Source organism: Periplaneta americana, chromosome 1, assembly GCF_040183065.1.
Source record: "Periplaneta americana isolate PAMFEO1 chromosome 1, P.americana_PAMFEO1_priV1, whole genome shotgun sequence".
NCBI classification, from domain to species: Eukaryota; Metazoa; Arthropoda; class Insecta; order Blattodea; family Blattidae; genus Periplaneta; species Periplaneta americana.
Window position 1 is genome coordinate 85,244,726 of NC_091117.1, and position 23,337 is coordinate 85,268,062.

The 23,337-nt window shown below is 36.7% G+C and overlaps 1 protein-coding gene across 4 annotated transcripts in view; it reads right to left on the reverse strand.

Annotated features, from left to right (window-relative positions):
- Positions 1-23,337, reverse strand: part of LOC138697790 (required for meiotic nuclear division protein 1 homolog) — a 108,504-nt gene that overhangs the window by 63,194 nt on the left and 21,973 nt on the right. Inside the window, exons 6-7 of one of the 4 annotated variants that reach the window (XR_011331612.1) lie at positions 22,671-22,900; positions 1,243-10,492 (exon numbers count right to left, since the gene is read on the reverse strand). The exons of 1 other annotated variant lie outside the window; for it this stretch is intronic. Coding sequence is in view for 1 of the 3 variants with exons in the window: in XM_069823303.1 (XP_069679404.1) it covers positions 22,742-22,900 (159 nt within the window). In the remaining 2 variants the exon portion in view is untranslated. Of the gene's footprint in view, positions 1-1,242; positions 10,493-14,498; positions 20,248-21,575; positions 22,901-23,337 lie in introns of those variants that run through there. 2 more of the 4 variants (XR_011331613.1, XM_069823303.1) reach the window with 2 other exon arrangements.

Consider the following 23,337-nt stretch of genomic DNA (forward strand, 5'->3'; position numbering starts at 1 on the left):
TTAATTTTTAAGAAGTATAACTATAATCATAAAAAGTATTTATAAATAAATGTCCACCAAAATTCTCTTAAGGGGCTGATTTAATTAAGGCCTGAGTTCTGATGTTTTTCCAATTTTCACTCAATCACTCTCATCCAAATCCAAGACCGATTTGCAATTGATGCAAATAAAGAGGGGATCATTTGAAGCGCAAGTATCATGTGCCCACATCTCGCAGCTTCTATGCTGATACCATTTTTCGCCTTTCTTCGACAGTGACCAAGGTTTGAGGCACACGAGACACAAACAGTCTTCATCTTCGCTGCTTGAATTGCATTATCTTCGTTTTGCAGGAACTTCACTCTTTTTTTTAGTTATTTTTGCCATTCTGCTTAATTTTGTCACTCATAAATAACTTTTTTTCCCCATCTAGCACTTTAATCTTTTTCTTTTTCCTGTCGCTCCAGTTCTTGAGCTTCTAATGCATTCTTCACAGGCGTGCTTGTTAAAATGGCTTTCTTCTGTTATTACTGTTTTTGCGTTCTCCAGTTTTCGGATAAGGATGCAATTCTGCTGGTGTTTTATGGATTGCAGTTTCCCTGTTTTCTTTTACCGTGCGAATGTCATTTTCTTCATTGTCACCAGAACTAGATGCTGTCGAAGTGGAGGGTGCTGGTTCTCTAATATCATCTAATGTGGAGGCATTCTCGCCAGAAAGGATGTTCTCTGCCTGACTTGTAAGTGGGCGACCTGTCACTGATGTAGGCAGAAAATCATCTTCAGAGAAAATGTCCTTATTGAAGGTCCATATTCCTGATGACTGAAATCCTAACAAAATATTTTTCGGAGTTGCTGCACTGGTTAATGCAACTTTTGCAAGAGATGGCAGATTATATATTGTCATTGCCTTTCCAGGGTTGCTTTTCATCCATCCATCAGAAGCAGCATTAATAAATCTCTTGAAGGGTCCATATACAGCTAAGTCCAATGGCTGGAGTTTGTGAGATGTGTGCGGTGGGAACGATAAGAGCACTACACCATTCACCTTACAGAAATTTAATACTGCAATAGACAAATGTGAAATGTGGTTGTCCAGTACCACTAGAACTGGTCGTTCTTTGCTACACCTGGTATGATTCACGAAGTGCTCCATGAAACGAAGAAACTCTTGTTTCGTAACCCATCCACTTGGATTGGCTGCTCCTATACATCCTGGTGGTCCATCAATTATAAAGTGGTCCTTGAAATTTTTTCGCGGGAAAATAAAAAGAGGTGGAATTGAATTTCCACAAGCATTAACCGCAAACATCATTGTCACCAAAGATCCTCGTTCACCTGAAGTTAATGAGCCCACTTGTTTGGATCCCCTTATGGCAAGCACTTTGGTTGGTTGTTGGACTGTAGTCACACCAGTATTGTCGATGTTCCAAATGTCATCACATTCGAATTTGTATTTTTCATATACAGTCCCTAAATTATCCTAAAATTCCTTAACGTTATGCCTACTGAAGCTAGTCGCCCTGTTCAAACTTATAACTTCAGGTGTCCTAATTGAGAGCGAATGGTGCTGTTTTAGGAAACCTTTTAGCCAGTCACAGGAGGCTGTTTGGGAATCACTCCAATTGTTTGGAACTTCTATTCTATTGCTTATAGCGAATTCATATGCAAGCCTCCTCAGTTCTCTAGTCGTTATTCTAGAAAAATGTGTGACATAATTAACTTACTCAAGTTCTTGGGTGTCTGAAAAAAATTTGGCGTGGCTTAGCATAGCCCATTTGTATCTGTTGGCATCCGTTTTGTGTTCTTTCTTTCTTTATACAACGGAAAAGAGTCATGAAATTTATTGCACAAGTTTGAGCAGCTTCTCTGATGGAACTTTTCCCAGTTGAAACATTATGGGATGCTAATTTAAAAGTCTGCAAAGGTGTATTTCCTCTATCCGTTTTTCGTTTGTAGGTTCGTACCATGTTTCCTAGTAAAGAAATAACTTTCATTAAACTAAATTATTTTATAACGTCACAGAGGATATTGTTACACTGTCTACTGTAACAACTTGCCTCGTGCGCCGACATTTTGTTTTACAGGCCTACACCACGTTGTGTGTTAACGTAGCTTTACAATTATAACATCTCTTTGCTAAAACATCAAACTACACACTGTGAAACTTTGAATTACTTACCTAAAACACAAAGAAAGGCAGGTGAGTTGAAAGATAAAATTTACTTTTTACTTTTCACAACGAAAAACACAATCTTTCTTCTCTCGCTTCTATGTGACACTACACCTCCACTGTCTATGCAGTAACTGCATGTGAGGGTGACACGCGTTAGCAGCTGCTTGTGACTTGCTGCAGCCAAATGAGTGATTTTAAAACTAAGATGTAACAATGTGCCCCTGCTAACAACATGCCCCCTTCTCCCCTATATACATAAAAGGAAAGTACACAAAGTATTTCTTTTATTACAGTTAAGTATGGTTCTTCTTTCAGGTTATTTGCTTTCTATTTAGGTCTACTTTAATGCAAATAATATTGCTAAAAGTTCACTCTTAATGTATTTGCTTCAATTTCATTCAACATGCGATATATTTACACAGCTGTTAAATTAAATTAATATCTTCATGCTTCACATCAAAATTATTTTCTCTATACAAAAATAATTTACAAATACAATATTCCCATTGACGGTAACAAATAAGAGAATCCGTTATCACAGAACAAAAAAATAATAGAAATGCATGGCATGTGTCACAACAGGGAAGCAGAGAACAACTGATGGCCTGGCTGTGAAGCTTAACATTTGAGCGTGAAATCCGTGCTTTTGTTGATCAAATTACAAAGATTGCTATATTAGTTTCCATGTTTTAAGGCGACAAAACAGGAAGTAGTTCTATAGGCGAGGAGTTAGTGTGGGCTAGAAGGGTAAGTTGTACAGCATTGTCACATTGAGTTAGAAAGTATTGTGACAGCGACATGAGATTCGAACTCACGACCAGCGTCCCGCAAGAAAGCAGATCGCGCGGGGACGGCGCGCGGCGGAGAGAAGTAAGGGGGGAAGGGCCTACGCGGCGAGAGAGTGGAGAGGGAGTTTGCGCGCACATCTTCTGCTTGCCTAGAGAGGCCGAGAAATCCGTCGAAGTGGAAGACTCGCGAATTCGAACTTTCGAGGCTACGTCGCTGTGGTTATAAATTACGGTCGCGAAGGAACGACAGTAGTTTTCAGTTGATTAGTCAGCCAGTCAGTGAGAAAGCCAGAGCAAGCAAGCCAGTCTTGTGTACCGGAGTTCGACTCGAGTGTGCGTCCGCAACTGTATCAGCATCCGAAGGCCTGAGTTCGAGTGCAGTGGACCGCAGTTGGAGGGACCTGAGTTCGAGTGCAGTGGACCGCAGTTGGAGGGACCTGAGTTCGAGTACAGTGAACTGTCTCTGAAGGTCTGTGGTTCGAGATACTGTGAACTCGAGTGACTGAGATAGAAGAACTGTGAACTAAGAACTGATAGTTCTGAGTTGTAAATGTGCTTTGTAAATATTAGTTAAGATTAACAGTTCATTGTTGTTCGTAATAGTCCAAGTAAATTGTCATTGCCGTCAGTGGAGTGCTATAACGAATCCTGTGTTGAGTGAAAAAACCTATTGTTGACGAGAGCGTTTAAAGTGAATTGTAGAAAGGAATTATTGTTGGAAGAATAAAATTCCTTTGTTGTGAGTGAAATAAATTCACAGTATTTTTGACTGGTGTTTATAATGCAAAAATTCGTCTCCTAGCGACAAACTGGCAATACAGTATCAATTGAGTGCTGTGTGATGTTCTGTTGTTCGGCAGGACAATGTTGCATGTGCATATATGTAATTGCTTTCGTACACTGTATCATTGCTGCTGTTATTGTGAGTGTAAAACTGTAAATCGTAAGCATTTCAAATGCCTTTTCATATGCATACTTTAAATATTCTGGTGAACACTGCAAAGCCCTTACTCAATTTGAACTCGCACCACGACTATGTGGCAAACGAACCTCTACTGACAGCAACATGATGTCCTTCCTGTTTAGTCGCCTCATAAGGTGAAAACTAGTATAGAAGATGAATGTTATTACTTTTGTGTGTTTACGTTATTTAATTTAGATAATAAGTAAAAATTTCACCAAAACTAGTGTAAATAAAAAATTAGTTATTCTGATGAAATTTTCACTTATTTTATTAATTAAACAGCATAAACACACAAACGACTCATAACATCGTCATCAGGTTCTCATCTCATAACTATTTTGTTGTTCTGCGTGACTCATATCTCGTAGGCAACAGGCTTTCCCCCCAGCATCCAATCAGAAAATTCCATTGAAATGTTTAGTACTACTGATGGCCGGACAATAAAACAATGGCCTGGACATTCTTGTTATCGAAAACTTCTATCTCAGTTTCACCCCACTGGTTATTATATATTCATAAGTCACAAATATTTCTGTAAATAAGACAATAATGCTAACAGAAGTCTGATCTGCATTCCAATGACCATTTCGCACATGTAGCAATTCACCAATTCAGTGTAAGAATCCACCGAATTTCAAGCATCAGAGCAATCTATAGCATTGCAGTATTATAAATTGTCTTATCACTGATGATTCTGCAAATTTTTTTCTCCCAAGTATCCAATTTAGAAGACATAGCAGCCGTGCAGTTATTAATGATTTAACACCAACAACCGCAAAAAAGAAAGCAATGGTTTGAAATTAAATTTCAGAATTCTGTGTTGAAAGACATTACTGGATTCAAGACATATCAAAACAATGCAAACCTGCTTTTATAGGTATTACCAAATCGAATATTAAATAGTCACAGAAGAACCTACAAGTAATTTCATCACTTAAATTTATTTTATTAAATTAACCATAAAATAATTCGATGGTGTTTGGGTAAAGGGAGATAAGTCCTAAAAATGAGTTTTCTACACAAATAAAACACATTACTTTTTGCACACCCACTTGCAGAATTTAACTTGTGTAATCACCTGAGAAACAAAACTCCATTTGTACAAAAAAAAAATTTACTTAACCTCCTTTACCGAAACACTATCGAATTTATACACTCCCCATTCTAGTACAGAGTGAACCAGGCAGAGCTAGACTCCTAACCACACTCACGACAGCTAATTCATACATAATGATGCTAACATATGCAGAGGATTCGTTCCGCACTTTTGCAGTTAGTATCAAAGAAAATAGAAGGTACTGGCCATCTGAACTTCCCTCCACTACTCGTGACGTCAATTGCCGTCAAGACTGGGACTTTTAACTCACCTTTTACTATAGAAAGCAATGACCGAAGATATTTATGACACTCATAAAAACATCATTTTGACCCCAAACAATTTTTCGTTTATTGTGGGCTCTTTAGAGATTGTGGAACATTGTTACAAGCTAATTCCTTGAAAATTAAAATAATATAGAATGACTAAGGAAAATATTACATTATTGTACTCACATTAGTTGGTGATTTTAGTTATTTTCTTTGCTGTTTTACGACCAGTTGTAGATGTTATGTTTTATTTAACAACGCTCGCAACTGCAGAGGTTATATCAGCATCGCCGGATGTGCCGGAATTTTGTCCCGCAGGAGTTCTTTTACATGCCAGTAAATCTACTGACATGAGCCTATCGCATTTAAGCACACTTAAATGCCATCGACCTGGCTCGGGATCAAACCCACAACTTTGGGCATAGAAGGCCAGCGCTATACCAACTCGCCAACCAGGTCGACCCAGTTGTAGATGATTTTCTTTTCTGCCCTTGTTGGTGTTTCTTAAGAGCTTTTATTCTTATGAATGACCGAGTCCTGAAGTAGATTCAATAACAAATAGATCTATACTAGAAAACTTTTCCTTTAGTATACTGGCAAGTGTTTGTGTTATGTTTTTGCTCTGGTTTAGCATAGCCCCATGATACTCCTCAAAACATTTTTCAAATTTGTAAACTATATGAAGCAAATCAACAGAAGGACGAATAAGATTTCCCCGTGAAACACACTGTAACCAATCAGATTTCATACTTTCACAGTTTTTTGTTTTTTCAACATAGAAGAGTTTGTTTGTAGTATATACACACGGATATTTCTTTTTCAAACGGTATGAAAGATAACCAGTTAGCATTTTGATTCAATTCACTCTTTTCAGCACTATTTCACATCTTCGTTTTCACTGACATTGTTGACCCCGCCCATATGTCTTAAATCTTCCAGCAGACCGTCAAGTGATTGCAGAAACAAATCATCTTCACAAACCTCATGCTGTTCTGTATTGTGACTTTGAAAAATTGCATTCTGAATTCATTGCGCTAATTGATTCTGGAATTTCCGGGATTTCAAGTGTGATGATATCACTACTCAGTGAAAGACAGTCTGTGTTCAATTCTTCTATATGAGTGCTGCAGAAAATTGTTGATGCATTTTGACCAATAAGAATTGACTTCAATCTTGAAATGAAAGACACTGGTGATGGATGGTCATAGAATTTTCCAAGGCCTCTTAACTGAGAAAATAAACTCTCAAGGACGTCTTGATTTAATTTAGCAGTCATTATGTATGAAAATCCGTCTTTTTTTCTTTCGGCATAGAGACCTCTTAAGCTTCTTTCTATAGAGATAAGAAAAGCAGTTTGGAATGGGAGCAATTTAGTTTTATTCACAACTCTTAAAGAACACAAGTTTGATAGTTCTTCTACAGCATCGTTCTGCTGCTCAATACACATATCATAAGCATTTTTCATTCAACATGTTTTATGGACAGGTGTCTGGGAATTTAAAACATTAAAAGCATTATTTATAATAAGAATGACTTGTGCTACGTGTTTCTCTGTTGGACAATTGTGAAGAATGCCATTTGCAACACTACCAGACAATAGTTGTGCAGCTTTTCTCACATTTTGTCGTTCACTTCCAGTCACTAGTAGATGGTTCATTGTTGATTTGTGACAGTATTGTAAGTTTGTATTTTCGTTATCAGAAGGCCTAACAGTTTCTCCGGTTTCCAAAGTAAATCCAGTGTCTAGTAAATGATTCCTCATTAGTTTCAATGTGTGCGTGTATCATAGAAAGCCCAGATTCTATGCTCAGATGTAACAGGATTTGAAATATATATCTGACCTACATTAATTCCCAAGTCTTTCCGTAGTTTCTGATTTTGAGGGCCCATGTTACTAACGAAAGCATGTACTTTAAAACCAGAAGCTTCTACAGAGATTATTATTTCTTGTAATAATGAAGGCGTGATAGCACAATCAAACATATAATAAACTGGCTGCTTCCATTTCCCCATCAAACTGCAAACAAGTATAATCTCAACATAATTATGTGGCCCATAGAAACAATCGCTTGTTGGGTCATAACAAATGCCACTATCTATTTTCATTTCGTCATAACACAACACCACATTTTTTTCCATTTCATTTAAGGTATGTGCATGCTGGGCAGGGGCGACCTGTCCTTATGTGCTACAGTGCTACAGCACAATGATAATTTTTGCTCAAATAATGTATTTGCAATACCACCATAGTATCTGATCTGCCATTTGACAATTTTCCGTGGTTATGTTCATGACGCGTTATAGAGTGTTTAGTCTTCGCTCTTAGCTCTTTGGTGCCTCAGGGGGTACAATGTGCTACTCAAAACTCTAAATGAGAATGTAGACAATTAATGCGCATGTGCGAAGCTGAAATCACTGCCCTGATTGGCTATTTTTACGCGGGGAAGTGCTGTAGTCAGCTTCAGCACAACACAGCTTGGAGATTGCAAAAGTAAAGCGTAACGAGAGAATGCTTGTTTGTGGAAGAACTCGAAACTATTTACAATGTAGGCCTATTTGGTAATTCAAGTGTCAGACTGCTGCTGCTGTCTACCTGGTTTTTGAGGTTCCTCCTGAACCAGTCAGCAAGCGACAGAGAATGGAATCCCAGAAAACTGAAGCCAAGGAAGTATGTGACCGTATAATTCAGAAAACTATTCACCGTTTCCAGTCTTTAAGCTATCTAGATGCAACAAAATTGTTAAACAGCAAATTTTCTGGCAATTTTTGGATAGCATAATTTTCCTGAACGCGAACTTGAAGTTGCTGTCAACAGCTATACCGTACTGAACAAAAGAGTGTTAAAGACACAAATTTGAGTTCTATACGGAACACCTGCCTTCCAGAATATAGATGGAGCTGTTCAATTGTTACAATACGTAGCCTCCAACAATTTACAGGATCCATTCTGTGAAGTAACATTGTCAATAGAAAAGAGTATGATATCCAAGTTGAAGGGTTTAACACCAGGGTAATTGACAGGTTCTACAGTAGGAAGGAAAGTCGTATGGATTTCATATTTCGTCACTAGGCGAGTCTCAAATTAAGATAAATACATATAAGTGTATACAGTAGGCCAATATAGAAATTGTAGCACACTCATTATTTTGACCACCAGCCGCTACTGGTGAACATATTATTTCCTTCCCAAATAAAAACACTTGTCAAAATAGTGTCTACTGAACTTTTCCATGAAATGGTCACCACTTTCTTTAAGTGTTGCCCCTATCACTTTTTCTGCGATAATGCAGACTCTGAAGGAAACAATATAGGCCTAATTGGTTTTTAACAGATATCAAATCTGAATACACATTGTCCAGGGAAGTTAAACATTATACAGAAGGATTGCATTTTAATATTGATTTTAACGCTCTGATTTTCGTGTACATCAGGGTCTTCAGCACTCGCTGAAATGGGTTATGGGTAAGCAGTGCATGGCAGTATGCACCCTCGTGCGGGAGGAAGCATAACTGTTAGTAGCCTCGGATGCACGCTGGTGCTGCGGGTAAGAGACTCTAGCCCGAGACTGCAGTGTTCTGATGACCGCTGGTGTACATGGTGCTGTTATGACGACGAAGACGGAATTGATGACCAGTGATATGACGCCGAGTATTACAACGATAAACAGTATATACAATACTGGGTGTATAATTAACATTGAAATATTTATATACACATCAATTTTAATATAAAAATTTCGGACACGTCTTCGGAAATTTTCTGCCCTTTATTATATTTGCACAGACGGAAAGCAAGAGTAGACACTTCATTCAGCTGAAAAAATATTAATAAAATGCACATATCTATAATAATTTACTTCGCAAATTTCATTAGTACATAGCGAAAGAGGTTGATTTGCGATGCTACAATTGTGACTGGAACCTTTGTTTCGCAAAATCTTTGAAATGGATACTCTGGTCACAACTTGATATTAGAAATTCGACTCACTGCCAGCAGTGGTCTAATACATCTAATCAATATGGAGTGATAAAGTTTTACTAAATTCCGTTCCTTTCACTTTTTCTTTTGACAGCTGTACATGGAACCCTAGAGACATGTTAGGGTTGTAAATATACTTATACAAGATACTACAAAACATTAGTTAACTGTCCAATTTCGTAAACATAATAATGTAGATAAACTAAATGATTATATTTTTATATACAAGGCATCACTCTTAGTCACCGATGTCGAACACTTAAAGAAAAGTATGGCAAGATTCACAATTAAACTTCTATAAAACCATTGCAATCCCTTGACTAATGTACAGAAGCGAATGTTGTGTCACAAGCAAGAAAGACAAATTAAAAACTCAGTCTTTCGAAATGCAAGATCATTTTTAATGAAGACATTAGAATGAAAATGGGAACAAAACCATTGAACTTCCAAATAAATAGGGTGTCAACAGAATTGATATGAAAATAAAATTAAATAGACTAGACCTAGTCTGAATATACGCAAAGACTGGAAAATACAGGACTGTTCGAACGTCTAGAAACGTAATGAATATATTGGTGATATATTTTAATACTTTTATTTCGTTTTTTAAATAATAGCGAATATTTTCTTCTTTCATATATCTTTAGTTTTCTTATAGTCATGCAATGTTACCCAAGCTTCATATCTTAAGAACAAATCAATTTCTTGTTGCTGAAGGTTTCCCTATACTCATACTGAAATGAACAGCAGTAGTTTCTAGTTTTGGACATCTGACCACTAGGATCCAGAATACAAAAGTACAATAAAATTTCATTAATATAAAATTACTAAGAAGGATATGATGTGTCTTCAAGCATAGGTTATTTCTTATTGATAAATATGATACCCGGGAACATAATCAGTAAGTCAATTGAATTTGCCAGGCCACTTTATCTTCCACTTTTGATGTACAGTAGGAATTACGGGTAGAAAGATTCTTGGCGTTGACTGTAGATGTTCGTACTCCAGCGAATACATTGTAGCTCACGTTGCATGCGGTGGCTATCTTGACATGACTGTCTACTAGTGGTAGTGGTGGTAGTAGTAGTTTTTATCAAATACTTTGTTTTTATTCAGGAGGACTGTTGTTATCGTGGAACCCTGCAGTGCCGTGAAGCTACTCGAGTGCTGCTGAGTGAAGCATTTACATCAAGTTGTGCACCGCTGCAGATTTCGGACTCCGATTTGTTACTGGTTATTACTCTTCTGTAACAAAGGTAGGAATATCCTACAAGTATAAGAAAACTTTGGAATATTAGCCTATTAGTTTAATGAGAATACAGAGCAATATTATGTCACAACCCATAAGTTCTTAATGAATTAATATTAACAAACTTGCCAATATATATATAGGAAGAATAAGCAAAAGTGCGTGATCACAAATAGTTTTAAAATTGATTTTGAATTAAATATTTACTTCATGCAGGAAATTCATGGATATATATCAAACACATTGAAAATGACGCATTTTGAATGTATAACAATTAAATAGGAAATGTTAACGTGGAATTCATTTGCACTTCTTGTTCTGAAATAATCTGAAATCATTTTCTTCACACATTAAGAAGAGAAGTAAATACATTCATATTACATTTGAGGAAAGTAGAATTACTGTAGGTTAATATTTATATTCATTCAAGAGCAGTGGCGGCTCGTGATTTTATATTCTATCTTTTATTGCGACAAATGTGTCAATTACTTAATTATTGAAATAAGGTATGTCCATGAACAGATTCAGTTCTATTGGCAGCATGGCTAAGGAAGATAATCAATCCTGATGCATTGTGCTGCGCAAAAATGTCTTTATTATTTTTAGAGTTGAAAAATATCTTTCTGCTTCAGACGTTGATATCGGAATTATTATTATTTGTAGAAATTCCACGGATTCTTCAAATATGCTGATGGTATTTGTATTTACTATAAATTTCAACATTGGAATTGCACCGGACACGGATCTGAACTCTTTCCTTCTGTACACCACCCCAAGCTCAATTTCTAGTTTCTTTTGATCCAGAAACGGGAAAGCTTCTACAGTTGATATGAGGTGTTTCGTTGAAAAGTTTTGCACTGCTCAGTACAGTACTCAGGAAACATTTCCGATACAAATAACTTAGAAGCGCTGAGATGGCCAGTGAAACTTGGTGTGATTATAACATCACAAATCTTCCTTGCTTCACGCAACCTATTTCCGGATATTTCTTCATGGTTTTGGTTTCGTTTTCTGGACACCCCATTTCTTTCTTTCACCCCTGCAGATCTCTCTGTATTGTCCCTTATCTTGATGTGATTCTAAAAAACGTTTGTGTTCTTTCACTTGAACAGGATCCGTACTTTCTTCTATAGTTGGTCAACATGTGGCATAATTCTATAAAAGAAATGAAGCGAAAATTTAAATTCTTCATCCAACAAAATTAACTTCTACCCACTAGCTTGTGAAATAGTGGAAAGCTGCTCAATGTCACTCCGCCACTGAATTTCATCCATGCATTCTATTAACTCTTTATGGTATTCATAAACAATAAGATCAGCCCGCGAGTGAAAATTCCATCTCGTAGGATGAAGATGTCGACCAACCACCTCATCCAGAACCTTAGTTCTCTGTGGTGATTTTGAAAAGAATGTACTTATTCCTTCCAGATTAGAAAAAAATATGTGCATGCCACGATTTATTGTAGCCGGGTGAGACATGACCAAATTAGGTGTGAGCATGACAAAGCAAATAAAACGCTAGAGGATAATGCTGTCTTGTAGTGGACGCCATCGATTTTGGCAGATGGATTTTATTAATCAGAACTCCAGAGCGAGTTACTCATAGCTGCAAGTTCGGTCGTTATCTTCGTCGCAAGCAAACTGCAGCTGGAATGGGTGAGACATAAGAGTAAACATAGGCTACATTCCCGATTATCCTAGTGGACTCGGATGGAGTCATCTCCAAAAACTATGCACATATAACCACTTTTATAGAACTGCAGTAGTCTATACAGTATGTGTGCATCCGTATGATAGAGAAGTTCCCGGCACACAGTTTTCGAGATAATTCTAGTTGCTGCTGCATAATCTTTTCCTTGTTATTATAAAGTATAAAGACTATATATATGCTTTATATATAAAAAAAACTGTTCTATAATCAACGGACTAATCATCTTAAATCTCCTTAAACCCTGTGTGTAGGTTTCTGTTAATCCTTAGTCAAAAGATAAGACGGAGTTTTAAGAAATATGAATATTAAGGAATGTAAAATAGAAGGTAATAATGATCAAAATATACTGGTTTATTTTTTGAACCAGCAGACATTCAGCTCTGAAATTTAAAACAAAGGCTCCTTTACAAAACTGAGTTAGATTATTCATCTCATCTCTCAGAATTGTTTCTAAAATGTATAAGAAATGTAAAAAAATTCAACTTCATGTACTACATTCAAATAACTTTTGAGGATTTTTTATCCCCCAAAGGAGCAGAGAGGAGAGAGAAAGGAGTTGACAGTTTAAAAAATTCACTCAAGTATTTTTATCGCCAACACCACTTAGTTTATAAGACATCAACAATTAACGTTTGGTACGACTGCGAACATAATTCCATCGACACATACTTATGTATATTGTATAACATTAATTTACATTGAAAATCGGCATTAGCACAAACACTTGTTCTGGATAGTAGGCCTCCGTTTGACAGTTAGGCCCGTAACACACTTGAAGAGTTTTCGCTAGCGAAAAATGTGTTGCGAGAAAATTCAAAGATTGATAACATGGATTCAAATGGACGTCCACAAACTGGAAGAGATTCTCGCTCGAGGCAAAAATCTCGCGCGAGTTTCTCGCAGGAATCGGTAGCTCAGCGAATTTTCTTGACACATTTATCAAAGATGTTTGACATTTATACTCTTTATGACGAGTGAATGTAGAAAAAAGATATCACAGATGGCGATGAATTGTATTGTTATTATTTGAAAATGAGGAAAGATGGCTGATAATTGCAGTCAGAAACTTATCGAACTTGAACGAGGTCTCCCGTAGGCCTATTTATATGATACACTGGATGAAAACTATAAAGACACGAAAATTAAAGAAGAAATCTGGAGACAAATATCAGATTATCTGAAAATAAATAGGGCTATATTTTATTTTGATTAGATTTAATAATATTAATTAAACATTTGAAATAATGCATCTGTATGTCTTAACAGTTTCATAATTTTAATCGGAACATAGCAATGAATCCTCTATCATATCATGAATGGCAAAAAACTGAGGTCTATTCAACCTGAAATAACGCCTAAACGTATCATCATTCAAATCGAAACCAGTGTCCAAAACTCACCCTTATTTTCGTAAGATGCAATGTGATTTTCAGATATTTCTGGCTTTAATTTTAGGCATAGGCTTACTTTTTCTTTTCATTAACAAAATATGTTCATGTAACTCCATTTCCTCATCATCTGAATCCTCAGATTCAACATAGCGTTCGTACGTAATTTGTAAAGTACGACAATATACTTAGCCTAATATTTAAGTACGACAATATACATAAATACATAACCTATAATATTTCCCCCAACGAATGATTACTATAATCAGAAAAATGCTTTCTGCATGAAGGCAGTGCATAGATGGTCATAGCTAGGTGTGATCTGTGATAGCGACAACTCGCTAAGTGTGTGGAGGAAGGCTCTTCACCTCTTTCTTGCAACACATTTCTCGCTGGCGAAAACTCAAGTGTGTTACGGGCCTTAATTACAGTGTTGCCGATGTATGGCTGCGGCTTGTAACTGAAGAAGGCTCTGGTGGAGGTAAGGTGAGCTTAAATGATATAGTGGGAAAGAGTTAAGTGAACTCTACATGGTTGAGTATTTGATATTGGAACACGATTCAATTATTCTAATTTTATATAGAATTCAATCCAGGACACAGATATAATGCTCTTTTCTAGCTAACAACATAATCATTTTTAAAAGTAAGTAAATAAGACTTGTAATTATTTTTAAATGTAAGTAAACCGTACTTAGAATGTTACAAGTTTTAACAAACTTCACAGTTTATTTCATACATGCCTTCTATAGTAAGTTTCCATTGCAAGTTATTGTTATACTCCAACATTCCAAACAACGATGGTGATGATGATGATAGAGACAGAATTTTTATGCTCTAAAAGATATACTGTAATAAGAAAATAATGTCAGTACTAGGCAGTGGCGGCCGCTCTTTATGTGCTGCAGTACACAGTTAATTTTCTATCCCTATCATAATCTTATTTGTGTTTTCTTTAACGACTTTTTCAATGTGAATTTCCCATATTGTAGCACACTCTCATTTCCAGCCACAAGCCGCCACTGATGCTGGGTCATTTTGTCTAAGCTAATTTTAATTAAGCCTGGTGGACACTCAATTGTCGAAAGACGTCTATGTAAAGTACGGGCACTGGGTAAGGGCACCACATGTATTTGATGTACCTGGTTCCAAAATTTCACACAACAATTTTTTCATGTTTCTTAAAGGAAATCTTGCATCGTGTTCGTCATTTTGGATGTCACACTGTTTGTTACTTGGCAACAATAAATAACAATAATGATTTATTTTAGCTGGCAGAGTTAAGGCCGTAAGGCCTTCTCTTCCACTCAACCAGCAAAAAGTATATATACATATGCATGAACTTACAAAGAATTCAACAATTTGATTTAGATGAGAGTTACATGTATACAAGAGTTATTTACGAATTAAACAACAAAATACTATGAACTATTAATTAAACACTGAAATAAACTGTGTAGCAGAATTAAGCTAAAATACATAGAATGTTAATATATTTCAAATAATATTAGATAATAGAAAGAGATTATTATGAGACAATTTTGAAAATACAGCACTATCAGGATGATGTCTAAAGAAAGAAGTAACAATGTAGTCAGTGATGGTTTAAATCAGTATGATTGGAGTGAAATGCTAATAAGGTTATCTTTTAAGCTGTTTTTAAAGGTGTTTATTGTCTTGCAGCCCCTAATACTTTGTGACAAGGAATTCCATTGACGCGAGGTGGATACTGTAAAAGATGATGAATAACAAGATGTTCTATGAAGAGGTATACTTAGCGTGCCACAGATAAGTGATCTGGTATTTACGTCGTGGTTAGAGTATTGATAAGAGAAATGAGTCGAAAGGTAATTGGTGTTAAGTGAGCAGAATTCGAAAGAGTGTAAAGTTCTATGTTCTTTAAGTCGGAGCCACGAAAGACTTGCAAAGGACGGTATGTGATCATATCGTCGGATGTTGCACACGTATCTGACGCACATATTCTGAGCTCGCTGTAACTTGACTGACAGTTCAGAATTTAGGTCACTTAACAAAATGTCACAATAATCGAAGTGCGGCATTACTAGGGTTTGTACTAGGGTAAGTTTTAGTTGCTGGGGCAAGAAGTTTCTCAAGCGACTCAAACAGTGAATGGAGGAACAGATTTTTTTTATCGTTTCTTTAACTTGAAAATTCCAACTTAGATTATTATCAAAAAAGAAGCCAAGATTTTTTACGACAGATGAATAAGGGATTAGCGTGTTGTTAAGGATAGCAACTGAAAGATTACTGTTATTAAGAGAGTTAACTAAATGCTCATGTCCAATAATTATAGCTTGAGTCTTACTTGGATTAAGTGCAAGTCCGAAATTGGCCGCCCAAGTGGAGAGAGTGGCTAGGTCACAATTTAACTTGCCAATTGATTCATTGATCGTATTGGGTCTGGAATGTATGTAAAGTTGTAGGTCGTCGGCATAGAGGTGATATCGGCAATACTGTAAGTTCTTTGATACGTCATTAATGTAGATAGAGAAGAGTAGTGGTCCTAATACGGAGCCCTGCGGCACTCCCGCCTTTGTGCATCGCCATTGGGAGAACTGATTATCAAGTGAAACACACTGTTGGCGGTCCCGTAGGTACGTTTTATCAATACGGGCAGAGTCTTCATCTTTGCAAGAAGCAAGTCGATATCAACAGAACTAAACGCATTGCTGAAATCGAGAAGAGTTAGTGCCGTTACTTCACCCCTATCCATAGCTTCACGGATGTCCTCAGTCACTTTAACTAGGGCTGTAGTAGTGCTGTACCCAGGCCTAAAACCCGATTGATAGTCATCGAGGAGTTTGTGTTCGTCGAGATAGTTCGTAAGTTGTCCGTGTACAATATGTTCTAATGCTTTTGAAAGAGTGGAAAGAATTGATATCGGTCTGTATTGGTTTACTGTAGAAGGTGTGTTAGATTTAGGTAAAGGTTTCACTAATACCATTTTCCAGAGTGAGGGGTAGGACCCAGTCATAATAGATGCATTGAATTATATGGGTGACGGTCGGAAGGATCACATCTATTATTTTATACAGGAGAGTGATATTTATATTGTCTATACCTTGGGCTTTAGATTTCATAAATCGCAGCGTCTTCATTACGTCAGTCGAGTTAATGTGTTTAAAGAAGAATTTATCCCACGCAGGTTGGGGATAAGATATGAGAAATTCAAGAGTCTCTTGTTTATGTAATGGTTCAGGTGAAGCAGTGACGGAATGTTCATTTAGACTATTGAGTGACAAGTTGATGTTATCTACCCGAGGCTTTGCTGTTGTTAGACCCAGGTTATTAAGGTTATGCCACAATTTTTTCGCACTGACCAAAGGTAGAATAAGGGAATGTGCATGGCGTAATTTAGCATTTCTTACTGCTTGATTACATTTATTTCTTAAAACTTTGTAAGTATTAAAATCTAATTCGTCCTTGCTCCATCTGTATTTACGATAAGCAGTGTCTCTGTCTGTCATGAGTAATTTTATGGCATTGCACATCCAAGGCGCAGGGCGCCTACCAACTCGTCTGGTTTTCAAGGGTGCATGTTTATCGTATAACTGAATTACTAGGTCGTTAAATTTTTCGATTTTGTCGTCAATGTCTGGTAAATTCCACACTTCAGTCCAAGGTAGGCTAAGTGCGTCATTGATTAATTCATCATGCTCAATATGCTTCAAGTCACGGTATGATGTGATGTGAGGTTTATATTTTGGACAATACAAGGAATATTCTAGAAAGATTTTGTCGTGAGCTGAGATACGCAGTGCTGGTAGTTGTCCATTCGTTAATACTAGCTGAGGATTAGTCGTGGCAATAATGTCAAGAAGTGTCTCCAATTCCTGGGTGTGGTGGGTAGCTGCAGAAGGAAGGATGGATATATTTTAAGACTCAAACATGTTCTTAAGTTGAATTGTAGCGTAATTACTTGAATTTAATAAGTTTGTATTGAAATCGCCTAAAATAACAGTATGGTCATAGTGAGGCACAAGATAAAGCAAAGGTGTTTCAAGATCACTTAAGAATCCTGATTTAGGGGGTTTGTATACAACTCCAAGAAGGCACTTTTTATTGCTTGCACTGACTTCGATGAATAGATTTCAGGATGTTCTAAGACTTCATTCGAAGACTGGTAGACAATTTTAAACGGTAAGTCCGATCGCACATATATCGCAACACCACCTCCACGTTTACCGATTCAGTCATTTCTACAGAGGCTGTAATTATCTAAACTTACAAGAGAAGATGATAGGGAAGGCTTCAACCACGTTTCAGAGATAAGAATAGCGTAAAGAGACAAACGAGAGAAAATAGATTGAACTTCATTGAAATGACAGAGAAGGCTTTGAGAATTCATGTGGGCTACTTTTAAAGTGTTAGGATGCGAGCTGAAAGACGATTTTAACAGGGCACTGGTCGAAGGTGCAGGTAGTGGGTTAGGTGTGGCTGGGGTGGATGGGGGTGTGGCTGTGGAAGGGAGTCCAGAAAAGTGAAAGTCATTTGTGTGAGGGGCTGCAGACAGCGAGTCATTCACCTCGATGCAGTCAATACTGACAACTTACAGAAACTAAATTAATATAAACTAATAGTAATGCAATAATGACAGAGATTAATAATAATATTGATATGATAACAGTAATAGTGAATATTGCAAGCCTACCACTAAAAATTGAATTATGAACTAGGAAAATGTGGTAGTGTATGATATTATGAACTAGTGCTTGCATATTAACTACGGCAGATCAGAAGCTTTTACAATTTTATGTTTTACATTCCCAATTTTAACAATAATAATGCCATCTGTGGTCCAGACATTAGTCAATCCATATCTCATGATGCAGTCTTTCAATAGTGCATGCCGGGAATGAGTTAAGTCTTCTCTCAACATTACACATGAGTTTTTTAACATTTTTTTTATTAGTGAACACTTCTCTTCTTTTTCGGTAACTTACAAATTTGACGATCACCGGCTGAGGTCGGTCTCCTTGCCTCCCAACCCGGTGACTCCTATCGATGTCGCTCACCACCAGGTTGACCCTGACTTTTGCCGCAACTTCGATGGCGATCTGGTCTGTGTCCTCGTTTTTTTCGGGACCCCAAAAATATGGAGACACTGCCGGCGCTGATATTGTTCAAGAGCATCCTGTTTGTCTTCCAGCTTCCTTTCTAGGCTGGCGATTTTCTCGTCTTTCTCACGAAGGGATGCCTCCAGTTTTTCGATCACCTCCGTGTTGCGCGCGAGAGCAGACTTCAGCTCCAACACTATCGAGTCCTTGATGAGGTTGGCAAGACCCGCCAATATGGTGGGATCGCACCAAGACTTCTCAAACACACGCTTCACACAATCTTCAATGCTTTTATCCTGTTGCCTGTTTTTTTCACGAACCATGATAGCAGAAATTATCAAACAACACTGGTAGAACAATAAATACAAAAAATAATAGACGAAATGCGGGTACACCTCCAGAAAAAAATATGTGAATGCACGAGCTCAAACTAGCGTTGTTACTCACTGTCCGCCATGAAAAATGAGGTTCGGCTGAATTCTTTAGTTTCAATTTTGATGGTAACCTAATAACTCTGCTCTCAGATCGCGATCATAGTCAGAATTATCGAAATGATCAGAACAAATATACGATATTTCAGGTCTGAAACTATCCGCTCTCTTACACAAATACACCCACCTTTCACGAACAGCCTGTGACTTTGGAAATCAATGGTAAATTATGTTTTTATCACAATTTTTACCTCTGCTTTTACATGTCACTACTGCACAGGTGCAAGGCATTTTTTTATAAAGGAAACTCTTGTACACTCACTAATAAAAACTGTACTACACTACACGTTTGGCAAAGTAAAATTAAGAAGATAAATTATACTTTTTATCACCACGATGTTTTCCTCTGTTTTCACAGGTTGCTACTGCACAACTGCAAAGCATTTTTTATAAATGAACTCTTTTTACACTTGCTAAGAAACACTGAATTATCGAAATGATCAGAAAAAATGTACGATATTTCAGGTCTAAAAGATCTGCTCTCTTACACAAATACACACTGTACAACTGAACTACAAATTGGCAAAGTAAAACTAAAAGAACTTACTAGGAAGGGTGAAGAAGAAATCAATGAGGGTAAAAGAAAAATCGACTCAACTTTACGATTTGCCCCCTATGCTTCGACATATGGAAGTCTACCAATATATGTTTTGTACTACTTTCTCCAAGAAATAGAGTGTCATGTCATAAATATCTCTGGTACTTTGCTTTCCCTTTTCATAGTTACAGGCAGGGCCTATTATATTTTCCTTACTACGAGATGGTTTTGGATACGCGAGCAAGTTAAAGGTCCCAGTCTTGATGGCAGATGACGTCACGAGCAGTGTGTGTGTTCCTGATGGCCAGTACCTTGTATTCTATTTTCCTTGGTTAGTATGTACTTACCGAATTCATAATTCATGTTCGAGAGATGTCCTTGTGATATCTGGCAAGCTGCACATCTCCTGAAGACATGTCCAGCAACTCGTAGCAATTCGTTCTCTGAAATGGCTCGAATTTCATGCTGGATATTTTGAGTTCAAGTGAATGTGGGTTATTCACGTAAACTTTACTTTTAACCACTGAGGTGGAATCATGCTTCGTCACTATAAAAAATTAAGGTGGGGTCAAGTAGTCCATCATACACTGACTGTTAGAACCACATGCAAAATCTAAGTCAGCTCTGATAATCAGATTCTGTTAACCTCTGAACTACACGAATTTTGTAAGGTTTTAATTTTAATTATTCTGTACCTCTTATTACTGAAGACTGTGACACCCCTACCTGCTGAGCTACACGGAAGGATGATGTCGTAAGACTTCTTTCTAGTCAGTGGCCAATTTCATCTAACATCTCCTCAGTGATAACACGTTTCACACATGTTCGTTTCTATCCAATACTGATCCAGTTGTACGAAATTTCATTAAATTGTAAATCATTGCTTTAGAAGGCTCTGGCGAATCAGAGAATGACTGATGGAAGTTTGTTACAACTGTTCTCCAAGATTATTATTTCACAAAGTTGTAATAAATAAACACTCATTATTTCAGGCTATATTTCATAATGGACCCACTACTGCACTCTAATGTACGGTATACAGCTGCATCCTCACTGTGTGAACGTGTTTACATAACTAATCACGAAACGTACGCGAACAAGAGGTCTGATCACTGTTATGACGCAGCAGTTACTACACGTAAGACTTTCCGCTGACACCGGTCTAGCCCTGGCTGACTCACTCTGTATTATCATGGATAACAGAAATAGGTTTTCTAAACTATTTGCTAGGAAGTCAAGCAGGGAAAGAATACATGCTTATTTACTTATGGCTTCTAAGGAACCCGGAGGTTCATTGCCACCCTCACACAAGCCTGTTATCGGTCCTATCCTGAGCAAGATTAATCCAGCCTCTATCATCACATCCTATCTCCCTTAAATCCATTTTAATATTATCTTCCCATCTACGTCTCGGCCTCCCCAAAGATCTTTTCCTCTGGTCTCCCAACTAATGCTCTATATGCATTTCTGGATTCGCCCATATGTGCTACATGCCCTACCCATCTCAAACATCTGGATTTAATGTTAAAATGAAGATACATGCTAGTAGTAAGAATTATTATATGACATTAGAGTGTAGAATTTATAAAGGAAGTGAATGAAGACAAATCAAGGTCGTGTAAAATTAATGCAATGAAATAGACAGGAAAGGAGTTAAACTGCAAAAGAAAACTCAAAGAGAAACATATAATATTACGAAGAATGGCAAAAGACAATGTTAATAGCAAGCAACTTTATGTATATACTTATATTGTCAGAGCTTGGATATAGTTCGGTAAGAAGATTAAAGAACACTTCCTCTAGTGTAAAGAAAACATTACATTTTAGCATGCAATCGTAAGACAGAAAGTTGAAGAACAGATTTTTCTCGGAAAGTAAAGATCAAGAGTGAGAATTCTGTATTGCTGTCAGTCAAGGAAAAAATAATCCAAATAATTTTCTTCGTAACACAGAATACCTAGAATACCTATTCAAAACTTAAATAAGTCAAGATATATTTCTTTAGACACTTTGAAATACAAGAAGACAGTTTTCTCAATTATCTCACACAAGATTAAGGATTCTGCTGTTCTGACATTGTAAAAAATATGTATAAGCAGTGTCTCCTCAACACAGTTAGACCTCTATCTGTTAAACTTTAATATATAATTTTCACAAAATATAGAGAACTGTATGCTAAATGTTAATACTATTTTGACGTCATTGATAAAGAGCCATTCACCTCACGTTATTTCAATAGTATAACCCGCTATCTCTAGCCAGATAACATGGACATAAGTGAAGTTTACCATAGGCCTAATTTGGTGTTGAAACATGGTTTGAGGCTTACCACTGTGGATGATAGAACAGTTCAAGATGGATAAATTATTCAGGCCAAAATACAAGAAGGCTCAGGAAAGAATTTTTCGTTTAGATTCCAAGAGATAAAGGTTGAGTCAAGAGTACTCTGCCAAGCGAAAACACACCTTTATTTAACTCACCATAACTCGGCAATCAGTGAAGATTTTGAGTAGCAACCACTTTTAAAAATAATTTTCATTCCTTCTCAACATTTATCTCGCTTTGACCCTGTCCCCTCCAATCTAACGTGAAAAACAAAAAAGTTTACCACTTATCAAATTTCGAAAGTGTCTATTCTGAACAGATCACATCAAAGTTAGTATTTTTTTTCTTACTTTTCAAAACAGATTTTCATTTCGAATTTTTTTCTATGCCTTCCTTAGACATTGAACTATCAATTAAAAAAATTACAGTGCGACTGATTGTCATATCATAAGAGCTATGACATGATAAATGTTAAAGGAGTGGGAAATATCATATAATGATTCTTTTCGAAGTTTTACGAACGTTAACATATGTCATTACTGACGTCAACATAGCATTAACATTTAGCATACAACAAGGGTGCGAAAACTCTCTATTATCTCAGAGTTAAGGCTGCAACCACAAGCTGCACTTTACATTACGTACCCTGCATCTTGCAGAACACTGCATTATGGAATTCTAATACTGACAACATTCAGTGCATCATGTAGTAATTGCTACATGAAACGTTCTGCATAGTGAATAAACTCAAAGACAACTTCAACCATAATGAGAATTATAATCATCCACTCTAAACGAGTGTGATGCCGATCACTCAGATGCGTTGACAGCAACTCCACCAGTTCCAGACAATGATTCAGCTTTTCATTCATCACCTATAGGAAAAGGAACACACTAACGTAGAATTTTAAATCATTAAAATGTGTAAAAATTATGAGTATACAGCATATTTACAGGACTGCTATGTTTTTACCTCCATTAACTGTTTTAATAGTTAAAATTTAATGCAACTTACTGTTTCTTGTTTCCATGCATTAATTTCTGAAGCAGTATATTTGTTTACACATGTCAGCAAATGAATACACATGTTAACAAAAACACTCCTTAATATCAAATGGTTATAAAATGAAAACTTATTGGAATATTTTTATAAATATGATTATTGTGTGTGTACAGGGTGTTAAAAAAAAGTATCCAATATTTTAGAAGGTGATAGTATGCATCAAAACAAGAAAAAAATGTTTAATAAACATGGGTCCTACAACACATACTTTCTGAGATCTGAACACTTGTTCACAGGAGGTGCTCAATG